The 13068-nt window shown below is 36.2% G+C and overlaps 1 protein-coding gene across 1 annotated transcript in view; it reads right to left on the bottom strand.

Annotated features, from left to right (window-relative positions):
* LOC124267847 (basement membrane-specific heparan sulfate proteoglycan core protein-like) overlaps nt 1–13068 on the bottom strand; it is a 183073-nt gene that overhangs the window by 104120 nt on the left and 65885 nt on the right. Inside the window, 5 exon segments of the mRNA XM_046702838.1 lie at nt 1126–1404; nt 5699–5713; nt 9979–10092; nt 10770–10895; nt 11267–11389. Of these exon segments, the coding sequence (XP_046558794.1) occupies nt 1126–1404; nt 5699–5713; nt 9979–10092; nt 10770–10895; nt 11267–11389 (657 nt within the window).

Genomic DNA, 13068 nt, shown 5'->3' with positions numbered 1-13068 from the left:
GACAAAGAAAGTCATTCATTTGGTGCAAAGGCCGTGATGTGTAATAACTGTGTATAAATAACACTTCTCTGGGTACATAGACATGGAATAACAGCTTCATAACGTAGATGTTAGGCATAGGATAAACCATCACTGCACCTTTTAGCACAAATTTTCATATTATCTCAACAAATGTTTGCAACATTACTTTCCCCATGTCGTCTTGATGTGACACTTCCAGACATGTCAAAATTCTGTTTAAACATAGAATTTATCCTTTTACATATATCGCTAAAAAGAATTTCTAAAAAAACAAAATAATCTGTATAGTAGACATAATACTTAAGTAATACTAGAGTCATTACACTAGAACAATACTGTAGTCCAAATACTATAGTACAGTCTCATGTGCTAGTGTTAATTACATAATTACCATCAGTTTCATTTCAGAACCAAAATTAGCTTTCACTTTCACTTTCAAGTTCCAAACTTTGGCCAGAACAAATTTACTACTTCTTTCACAGATGTTCCCAAGCCAAATACCTAGAGCAGGAATGCCAAAAAGAATCCAAATGACTATTGTGCCCATCACCACACTAATATGTGTGTGGTTTACACCTCCACCTTCTTGTGGGTCTTTGTTTTGGGGAAACCAATAGCTTTTGCTTCAGATGAAGTCCTGCATGGTCAAAATGTTACTGTAGATTTTTACATCAATGGTTACTAGGTAGGATTATTTTACCAAATTTACAAACGCAAAATAAATAGCCATAAGTGACAGGCAGATGTTTGAAACAATAAAAAACATAGGTCTGTCAAGGAGTGAAAAACACTGAAAATGTTATAATTGTTATCCTCTGACTACCTTCTTAGAATACTTAACCTCCTCTCTTTCACAAATAACATAAGTATAGAGTTTGCTGGGTGACAAAGAAATTTGTGCAAACACATCTCAAGTGAGTGATAAAATCTATATTGCTGACATCATAACATCCAGATTTCTCATTGGATATTACACTGAGACCCAACTCACAACCTGGATGCTCAGGTACAAGTTTTGTCCTGAAATAAGGACAAAGTTTCTGTCACAATTTCATCTTTTGGCCGATGTGAAGTGGCGCCCATATTGCTAGGTCAAACACCTACCTTCAATCCTCACGTCAATACTCTCCTGATTTCGCTCAGTACGACAAGTGTAACGTCCACCATCTTCAACACGCGTTCTACGCACATATAGTTCACTAACATAGTATCTGTCTCTCCCATAATTCCTCAAAATCACATTCCTGCGATCTTCCTCCAGTTTTCGGCCATTTTTATACCATTCCAGACCAGTGACGGGATCCCGCCGAGTGCTGGAAGCGTTACACGTAAGTTTGATCTGTTCGTTGGGCTTTACACTTTTAGTCCCACTGATAACAATAGCTGAAATTAAGTCATGTATGCATGAATATACTTTCACCTGGGAACATAACGTAGAAATCTGGAACTACTTTAACAGTTAAGTACCTGCCATGATACATTTACTACAGTACTGTTAAACAATATGTTGGCTCTTAACTTATTCAAAATCTGATCCTCCAAGCTTAGTTCTGATTAATAACAGACAGGAATACTCAGAAAATATCTGTAAATATACTGCCGGAAATAAGAAAAGAGCAAGAAAATTTCAGATCGGTATGTGAGCGAGTTGGACCTAAAGGAAGACTCCAGTCATTGGCCTGGTGTTGGAGTGAGCGATATGGTTTTAGAACACTTTAAGCAATATTCCAGTTATAGCACAGTACTCATGTTGTACCCATGTGGGGAACTGAATCTAGGTGTTCATTGTGCTAAGTGAATGTTATAAGCACTTAGCTACCTCTATATAATTAAATGGAATAAGGTGTCTTGTTTACGGCAGTATATAACGTGTATGGTAGTTATTTCTTCAGCTCCAATCATTTTTACAATGCACACACAATAAATACTTGAACTGTGAACTTATTGCCCTGCTCAGTACAAAGTGTGAGAATACAATGTACAATATGATACATCAAAATGAGACCATGTCATGCAATGTACAATATGAAATGTGCCAATAAGACTGTGTAGTACTGTGTACAATATGTTATTTCCCAATGAAATGAGGATTCACAAAGTACATTATGATACGTCCCAATGAAACTATGTAACATAATGTACAATATGACACATCCCAATGAGAAGTTTCACAAAGTACAATGATATGTCCCAATGAAACTATGTAAAAAAATGTACAATATGACCTGTCCCAATGAAACTATGTAACATAATGTACAATATGACCTGTCCCAATGAAACTATGTAACATAATGTACAATATGACCTGTCCCAATGAAACTATGTCACATAATGTACAATATGACATGTCCCAGTGAAACTATGTAACATAATGTACAATATGACACATCCCAATGAGAAGTTTCACAAAGTACAATGATATGTCCCAATTAAACTATGTAACATAATGTACAATATGACCTGTCCCAACGAAACTATGTCACATAATGTACAATATGATATGTCCCAGTGAAACTATGTAACATAATGTACAATATGATATGTCCCAATGAAACTATGTCAAATAATGTACGGTACAATATGACCCTTCTCAATGAAACTATGTCACATAATGTACAATATGACACATCCTAATGAGAAGTTTCACAAAGTACAATGATATGTCCCAGTGAAACTATGTAACATAATGTACAATGTGACATGTCCCAATGAGATGAAGTTTCACAAGGTGCAATGGTATGTCCCAGTGAAACTATGTTGCATAATGTACAATATGACACATCCCAATGAGAAGTTTCACAAAGTACAATGATATGTCCAAATGAAACTATGTTGCATAATGTACAATATGACACATCCCAATGAGAAGTTTCACAAAGTACAATGATATGTCCCAATGAAACTATGTTGCATAATGTACAATATGACACATCCCAATGAGAAGTTTCACAAAGTACAATGTTATGTCCCAGTGAAACTATGTAACATAATGTACAATATGACACATCCTAATGAGAAGTTTCACAAAGTACAATGGTATGTCCCAGTGAAACTATGTAACATAATGTACAATGTGACATGTCCCAATGAGATGAAGTTTCACAAGGTGCAATGGTATGTCCCAGTGAAACTATGTTGCATAATGTACAATATGACACATCCCAATGAGAAGTTTCACAAAGTACAATGATATGTCCCAGTGAAACTATGTAACATAATGTACAATATGACACATCCTAATGAGAAGTTTCACAAAGTACAATGATATGTCCCAGTGAAACTATGTAACATAATGTACAATATGACATGTAACATCCAATGTGACAAGGAGAAGTTTCACAAAGTACAATGATATGTCCCAGTGAAACTATGTAACATAATGTACAATGTGACATGTCCTACAATGAGATGAAGTTTCACAAGGTGCAATGGTATGTCCCAGTGAAACTATGTAACATAATGTACAATATGACACATCCCAATGAGATGAAGTTTCACAAGGAACAATGGTATGTCCCAGTGAAACTATGTTGCATAATGTACAATATGACACATCCCAATCAGATGAAGTTTCACAAGGAACAATGGTATGTCCCAGTGAAACTATGTAACATAATGTACAATGTGACATGTCCCAATGAGATGAAGTTTCACAAGGAACAATGGTATGTCCAAATAAAACATATCCATGTCAGTATCAGGACTGAGGTCTGAAACAAAACTTTCACACAATTTCAATTGTAAGTATGAAAACTGAACACATGCTTACATAGCTTCAAATAATGTTAATTAATTTGCTGGAACTGTTTTCAAGCTGTTAAGGGTAAAGAATAAACCCAAACTCGATGATCTTTCTCCTGTATCCACAGGATGGTATGTTCGTTTCAGATGCAACTTGATGTAATGGAGGTTTCAATATTTACCGACACTGGATGATCTGTTTTATAGAAATATCACTGGCATTGTCCTGTTATGAAATTACTTTATTTCTTGCAAAAAGAAATGCTTTTGATGACAACATTTCGAAGTGGGTAGATATGACATGATCCTGCTTGGGAAACTCAACAGTATCATTGGTAGGAAAAATGGATTTCTAAAGATTCTTCTTTTTTAAAATTTGATAGGCATGTTAAACAAGAAGTTTAAACAATTCTTTAGTTTCACTTACTATAAGTCAAAATATAAATATAAAAATTATTAGGGAACTTCTCAATTCCCATTTGGGAACTTATTTCTTCCCAACTGGGAATTCCCAAGACAAATCTCTGCTTCAAAATCACGGGGATTGTATAACCATGATAACCAGCAGGATCCTGTTACGTGGTGCCTGCATTGTGACTGGTGCATGCTGCTGCACAGAGTGGTATAATGCATCGTGGGATATATAGAGGATACTAAACGACCTTCCGTGTAATACCATTTTTATTAAACGAGTTAATGATTTGGTATCAAATGAGCGAAAGCGAGTTTGATGCTAAATCTTTCACGAGTTTAATAAAAATGGTATTTCACAGAAGCGAGTTTAGTATTCTGTTTATTACTCTCCAACAAAAACTGATAGAAACTATCTACGTAGTGTGATGACTCAGCTTTTCACGAGTCAAGAAAGGTCTAATACCATTGTGACAGAGGTATTAGCATTGTGACGTCATAACTGTAAACGATTATGACGTCATACGTATACTGCTGTAAAAATATTACACTGCAGTATCTTCCACGGGCGAGTAATAAAAACAATAGCCCATGCTCTTCACAAGAGCTGACACTATACTTGAACAGTCACAACATTTTACAACAGAGTATCACAGAGTGTAAACTAGATCACTAATCTATCTACCACTTTTGAAATTATAGAAGTTTAAGCTAAACTAAAGTTCAATGAAAAGAGAGACTTGAAAAAGAAGAACTGAACACCAAATTCTTACTGACACAGTAGAAAAGTGTCAAGAATAAAAGCAATAAAAGCAAAGGTATAGACCATGAAATATAAGCAATGAAAACACTGTTTAACATGTTTAAAATGTGAACACATCTTGACATACTGATATAGGGTGTTATTGCATATCAAATATGTGGCAGTGTTATATTTTAAGTATAACATATTCCTTAAGTATGTGATATGAATTATAGTACAATGTGATATATCCGATATCATAATGAGAAATAGGTACACAGGCGCGCATAGAGATTAGGATTACATTTGATTATCTTCTTCCAGTGATATTTACAACCAAAACCAGTGTGGCAGCACAAAGTGCATATTAATTATGATGAATACACTGCAAGAATGAATGTCTTATATGTTAGCAAAAAAACATTACAAAGTGATTGCTTGTATACATATACTTCCTTATCAAAACAAAGAAAGTCTACAATCTTCATTTTCTGATTCTATAGACAGTTTTGATTCATTTCCAAATCTATACTGATAAATATTCATGTAACATTTTAAATTTCATTTTCATAAAATGAATTAAAGAAAATAACTTGTCATATAGATTGATTTTTTCAAAATTTACATTTTCAAAATGTGCTCTACATTGCACAGCGAATAAACATGCAGATACAACAGAGCTCAAGCAACCACTTGAACAACGTGAGTTGAACGCTAACAGCATGATACATTTATATGCAAACAGCTTGAACAAGAGAGTCGGCTGAAGGTAGAACACTTTACCTGATCGAGAAGTCGCTGTGAATATAGAAGGATGGCGCTGAATATTTACAAACAAGGAGTTGTACGTATAAGCAACCAGTCATACTAGATCATGGTTTGAGAAATTTCTCAAGCAGTTTTCTGTGTATATATAGACCCTTCATTCCATATGTTAAGAGTTTCAAATGACCAAATTTACCCTACTGACTCAATTACTTAAGTATTACCCAAATACAGTAGAATACTTTTATAACGAACACGGATATAACGAACTGACAGCTATAGCGAACTGTTTTTAAAAGTCCTGAATAAACCTTATATTATCATATAAAAAAGTGAATAGTGAACTACGGGTATAATGAACTAATTTCAGTGGTCCCTTGGAGTTCGTTATAAAGGTATTTTACTGCAAATCAAACCCATTTAAACTCAAGGATAATTCCAACATTAATTAGACATGTAACCCTTCAATTAAACACAGTCAGCCCCATAAGACAGGATTATTCTGTATGCTGCTTAAGAAATTCTCAAATCTACAATCCAGTTGTCATGGGTAAACTTGTACAATGTTGAAAACCTGTACCAGAGACAGCATGAAGCAGGCAATCATTGCAGTAAGCAATAGGCAGAGCATTTTGACAGTTTTGGATCGAAGCAGAATGACAAATATAACTTACATGTTCAAACAAAAACAAAAGTACAATTACTTGACGTAATGCAACAAAGAAATAGTTACCCTTTACACCTGTTGAATGCACAATATGGACAAACAATACTCACTGACAGACTGGACAATTGTCAAGAAACATGTGGCACAAAACTTACACAAGTGTTGCACAAATCATGAACAGTGTTGTACAAATACAACCAAGTGTGTATACTTACAATACAGAGGAGGCATACAAATGAAATACCACAATCAGCTGACTTTACCATGACATGACATACAAAACACGTATTGCACCCCTACACATGGTATAAGGGATGAACTGCAATACACAAAATGTCCAAGGATTATTCATATCAATTCATCAGTTTTGATAATAATTTATTCAATTTCTCATAAATTTGACTTTTTGCAAGCATATGAAAATTTGGCTTTTGATGCAGTGATGGATAAATGGTTTATGTTGACACAAAGATACACATGATTGGGGGCTACGTTCACAGTATTTCATGTATAGCACAGCATTTCAGCCTGATCTGGAAGGAAGTGGTCATGACTTTTACCACTTTGGTGAGCAAACCGAAATGCATAACCATGTGAAACCAGGGATCTGAACCCATGGCTTAAGGCTAGAACTCAACACAGAGAACTGCAGCGCCTCACACCACTGGGCCACCCCTGCCCCTTTGACCATACAAGTCTTCAAGATGATCATGAATTTGATTTGTCATTTGATAAATAGAACATTTACAGTCATTTGTGAATGACATGATTGGTTTCAGCGTCAACGCTTCATGGGTCAGTACACACTAGAGAGAGGATGCGCTTTCGGATATGGGATTTGTGGGTCTGTTTAGCATGTGTTTGAGATTCAATAGTCTTGGTACACACTAGAAAGAGGATGCGCTTTCGGATATGGGATTTGTGGGTCTGTTTAGCATGTGTTTGAGATTCAATAGTCTTGGTACACACTAGAAAGAGGATGAGCTTTCGGATATGGGATTCGTGGGTCTGTTTAGCATGTGTTTGAGATTCAATAGTCTTGGTACACACTAGAAAGAGGATGAACTTTCGGATATGGGATTCGTGGGTCTGTTTAGCATGTGTTTAAGATTCAATAGTCTTGGTACACACTAGAAAGAGGATGAACTTTCGGATATGGGATTCGTGGGTCTGTTTAGCATGTGTTTGAGATTCAATAGTCTTGGTACACACTACAAAGAGAATGAGCTTTCGGATATGGGATTCGTGGGTCTGTTTAGCATGTGTTTGAGATTCAATAGTCTTGGTACACACTAGAAAGAGGATGAGCTTTCGGATATGGGATTCATGGGTCTGTTTAGCATGTGTTTGAAATTCAATAGTCTTGGTACACACTAGAAAGAGGATGAGCTTTCCGATATGGGATTCGTGGGTCTGTTTAGCATTAGAGCTGTGTATCGGTGCCTAAGTGGCGAGACGATATATCCTGATACCAGTTTAATGAGGTGATACAATATATCATGACAGTATTGGCAAGGAACCTGCGAGATGATTATCATCACGATACAGTGATGGCTATACGATACGTATCCCGATACTTTACAATTCTAAACACAGGACATATATGATAGATATAATGACTGAATCTTTATTTGTTATACAGCAGAACATGTGCAACATTCACACACACTTAAAAGGCTGTTCATGTAATGAAAGTTTCAGCATTTAATGCTTAAGAAAGTACAATTCAAACATAAACCTTTGATCTAGGCTTCCCTTGGAAAGTTGTGTTTCTCCACCAATGCTTTCACTGACATTTCAATGTAATTTATACCAGAATCACTGAAACAAACTCTTAAGTATGCTTTCTAAATATATCTTCTCTTTCTTAAAATAGCTACGACATCGTTCATAGTTGTTAATAAATGGTGTTATTTGTCAAACAACTAAAACATGTTTCAATTACTTAAAGACAAGTCTTTTACAGTTCACTGAGATTGAAAAATTTTCACATTCTTTCACTGATACACCAACTCCTTTGTTCATCTAACAAAGATGGCAGACACAAACAGATTCCTATAAGGTTCAGATTGTTTTTAAAATTTAAAAAGTATTTCAAAGAGACTCCCTTCCTACTCCTAATGCAATACTCCTTACAACTTTAAGTAGTATTTAAGTAGTATCGGGATATATTGTCTCTTGTGGCGATACATCGATGTATCATGGACCCTTGCAATATAAATATCCTGATATATGGCCTAAATGTGTTTTGTATCGATGCACTCGTATCACGTAGTTGACGATGCAAACATCGATACTATCGATGAATCGTTACACCACTATTTAGCATGTGTTTGAGATTCAATAGTCTTGGTACACACTAGAAAGAGGATGGGCTTTCGGATATGGGATTTGTGGGTCTGTTTAGCATGTGTTTGAGATTCAATAGTCTTGGTACACACTAGAAAGCGGATGCGCTTTCGGATATGGGATTTGTGGGTCTGTTTAGCCTGTGTTTAAGATTCAATAGTCTTGGTACACACTAGAAAGCGGATGCGCTTTCGGATATGGGATTTGTGGGTCTGTTTAGCATGTGTTTGAGATTCAATAGTCTTGGTACACACTAGAAAGCGGATGCGCTTTCGGATATGGGATTTGTGGGTCTGTTTAGCATGTGTTTGAGATTCAATAGTCTTGGTACACACTAGAAAGAGGATGCGCTTTCGGATATGGGATTCATGGGTCTGTTTAGCATGTGTTTGAGATTCAATAGTCTTGGTACACATGACACAATCATTAATTATAAAAATATGTTTTCAGTTATTTAACTCAAAATCACATCCTTTACACATGAGTATAATCAGGCAAAATACTGCATCTAAAAAAAATCTAATCTTGTATGCTGTCAAGTACTTCACAGGTTTGTATACACTACTTTTCTCCATCATCCTGAATACTGCTGTTTTCGGCTGCAGTCAGCCACAGATTGGTTCAACCAGAGGGGAACCAATGGCAGTGTAGGAAAGATAGCCCGTCCCAACGTCCGAGACGGGTGAATTTTGTGGAGGACGGGTTAAAAAAATATCTAGTCCGTCCTCATGTCGGGTCAATTTTAGCAAACCAATGACATATATATAATGATTATAACCTTTTTGAATATTTACTGCCGAAGGTGTTTTATTTATATTTGGAGGACAGGCTAGATTTTGGCAGGACTGGTAAAAATATTGACCTGCCAGTCCTGTGGACAGGCTAGATTTTCTACATCTTTCCTACACTGCCAATGGCCACCATGATTGCATCAGTTATCTTTCTTGTTATAGTCCACAGTTTTACTCTACATGTTACTCCAACATATGGCAACAGCAGTTTCTCACAAAGCTCATGCATGAATCAGGGCTCATTTGACCTCTGTGAGCTATACACATGCTCTGTTCATTACCTGATCATAAATCAGTGTACATCACGATTACAGAACAAATGGATCTTGTGTTTCAGACATGATGTAGAAACATAATGTATACGAACCCGCGATGTACTGACATTGACCTGTGCTATGAGACGAGGGGTAGCTGACCCATGAATGGTTGGTGACTGGCTTGCTGCGACGTGTCACGAAAGCAGCGCCTTGACTGCGCGACAGGATACTTACGACAAGCAGCCTCATCAGAACTGTCTGAGCAGTCTGGCACACCATCACAGCGGAACCGCTCATCAATACAGGAGGAGTCCGCACACTGGAACTCTCCTGGGGAACAGCGGGCACCTGCAACAGGAACATTGGCATTGACAGTGTTGCTTTACACTTGCAACATTGTGACATCACTTTACACCAAGATGTACATCTCTGAATATGCCATAGGCTTGCAGTGCAGCGATGTCATAGCATTGTGACATCATAAGGTTTTTGAAGTCATAGCATTGTGAGTCATGTAATTGTTGAAGTCAGGGCATTGTACAAAATCTACTGTCAAAACGATATCTCCTAGGAGATATCATTGATCTCACACAAGCAATATTTCCTGTGGAACACAGTTTTGGATGATAAATTGTTTTACACCTGTAATAGGAAAATGGCGATATCCCTCTACACCTGCAACAGCAACATAAGGACACCTGAAATATTGCTTTTTACCTGTAAGAGGACCATTGTTGTACCTGACACTAACATAGGGTATATTGTTTTACACCTGCAACAGCAACATAAGGACACCTGAAACAGGTGTTGTCATGCCAACCAACACCTTTTTGACCAGCTGGGTGTTGAACAGCTCATCAGGATGTTCTTGTGGAATTTCAAAATTACATGCTTATATGTCTGAGATAGCAAGTTTACACAAAGGAATTTCAATGAGATAAATATGATCTGAATCAAAGACTGAAATAGATACCTTTAAAATAATAATGAAATAAGAGAATACCAATGCAAGGGAGATAACTCACTACAGTTCAATTCATCAGATCCATCGCGGCAGTCCTGAGCTCCATTGCACTCATACCTGCTGTCAATGCATTGACCATCACCACAGCGGAATTGGCCCTCCGGACACAGCTCGGGCAGGATGGGAACTGTCAGAGGAATTGGTACACGATTAATCATGAACGAGGGTCGGAATCATATTTTACATCATTATTGCACCTAAACTTCACTATAATTAAGAATATGCATCATTTGTTACATTATGACAAATATCTCCCTACTAATTGGGTACTCTCATTGGATCTGCCAGACATACTGCATCTATTGGCATCTTCATCAGAACTGCCAGAGGAATGGTACAAGATTAATCATGAAAGAAGTTTACATTATTTTGGCTTATAAACATTACCATGATTAACAACCAAACATTTCAGCATTTTGATATGCATCATTTGTTACATTATGACATATAATTATCTCCCTACTAATGATGTAATCTCATTGGCTGTGCTAAACATACCACATCTATTGGCGTCTTCATCTGAACTGTCATCACAGTCAGGGTAACCATTGCAAACCTGGGATCTATCAATGCATGTCCCATCATTACAGCGGAACTCGGCTGAGGTGCAGTTCCTGGTGGCTGTAAGGAGACATCTAATGCTTTAATCATGTTCAACATATTCTGAAAATACATTCAAACCCTCCAGATGAATTATGAATTAATTGAAGACATTGAATAAATATCCACTTCACAGTTCACACTCCAATGTCTATTTCAAGATTCATGACAAATGATAAAAGTAATTACTTCGTGGGCATTAAGTGATTTTAACCATTGGATAGGTTATGAATTTATGATTATTTTGATATTGATTAGGCAAACTTTACATATTGAGCATTGAAGGAATTAAAAATATCAGATAAAATTTCTAACTGCCACAAAAGAATATCTCTTTCTCTTCTAGCAATGAAAGACACTTCACATTTCTTTAGATAAATACTATATATTTTGCAATGTCATAAAAGAAGAAGGAGAGGCCTGTTTTAACAATATTGTAGCTGCAATATCTTGCTGCAGGACACATAAACAAAGACAGTCACTAATTAGAAACACATGTGGATTCAAACATGGGTCTGCAGCAGGACAGACAAACATCTTAACCGCATGGCTACAAGTTCAACTTTTCAATGACATCGCAGATGTTTCTTATATAAAATCTCATATTTTGAGGTTACATTTTGCTGAAAAGAAAGCATATATTTATAAAATAAAACTTTCCACATAAGTTTGATATGACTTACTAACATGAGGTGGGACACGAGACAAACAAACACAGACACATAGAGGCCCTACCTGTCCACATGGACACACCTTTGAAAAGAAATTGCCACTTCAATTGCCAAATTAATTTATCTTATACATAACAGACCAGTTTGTGTCCAAATAAATTGACTCGTCTAAAATTTGAATACTGCAGATATAGTACAGCATGATATAGTGGTATTGCCTAACACAGAAATAACAAAAGTTCAGGTATGTGTTAAATACTGATACTTGTCAGGACCAGACAATGCAACGTCAGTATCATATTGCAACATTGTTATATACATATTTATAATACAAGTTTCCGTTCATGCCTGTTTCAGTACAGTTTTTAAAAGCTGGACTAAAAAACTGAGACATGAAGTGGCCATTTCTGTCACAAATATACATAAAGAAACATGTGAGGGTTGTTCCATGAACAAAAGAAACACAGCGACTGACAAAGGAAAGATGATGAAGACTGTAATAAGAACTGGGACTGGGAGATTCAAGAAGCAGCACACTGACACAAGTAACAAGAATGGACAATAAATCTGAAAGTAAACAACAATTTTGATCCACAGAATCTGAAATACCTGGCATTTTTGCAAACAGATTTCTAAATGCTTGTTTTAAATATTGTTTTGTCATTTAAGTCTGGGCAAGTTCGGAATTTCAAAAACTGCTGCAGAGGCAACTTATCACAATCACATGGTCTACTGTGTAACTACAAAAACAACAGTTATCTGAGATTCAACACTACTGCAAAATGATGACAGGGAATTCTAAAGTTGAAGTTAACACAAAACACTTAATGGACACACAAAAACAAATAGACAAATAGATAATGAATATTAGATAAATTCATGCCAATGTCTTGGTAACAATTACTATCACACTGAGTGATCTTCAAATCAATGTATTAGTATTCTTTTTAGGTGTCAGTTTGTGAATTTGAACAAGGAACATGCAGCCTGATTATTGATACACAATGCCATTTAGAAAGTGGTCTAATG

This window comes from Haliotis rubra, unplaced genomic scaffold, assembly GCF_003918875.1.
Source record: "Haliotis rubra isolate DU_JTF1 unplaced genomic scaffold, ASM391887v1 Scf134, whole genome shotgun sequence".
NCBI lineage: Eukaryota > Metazoa > Mollusca > Gastropoda > Lepetellida > Haliotidae > Haliotis > Haliotis rubra.
This window is presented reverse-complemented; position numbering and strand designations above follow the sequence as displayed.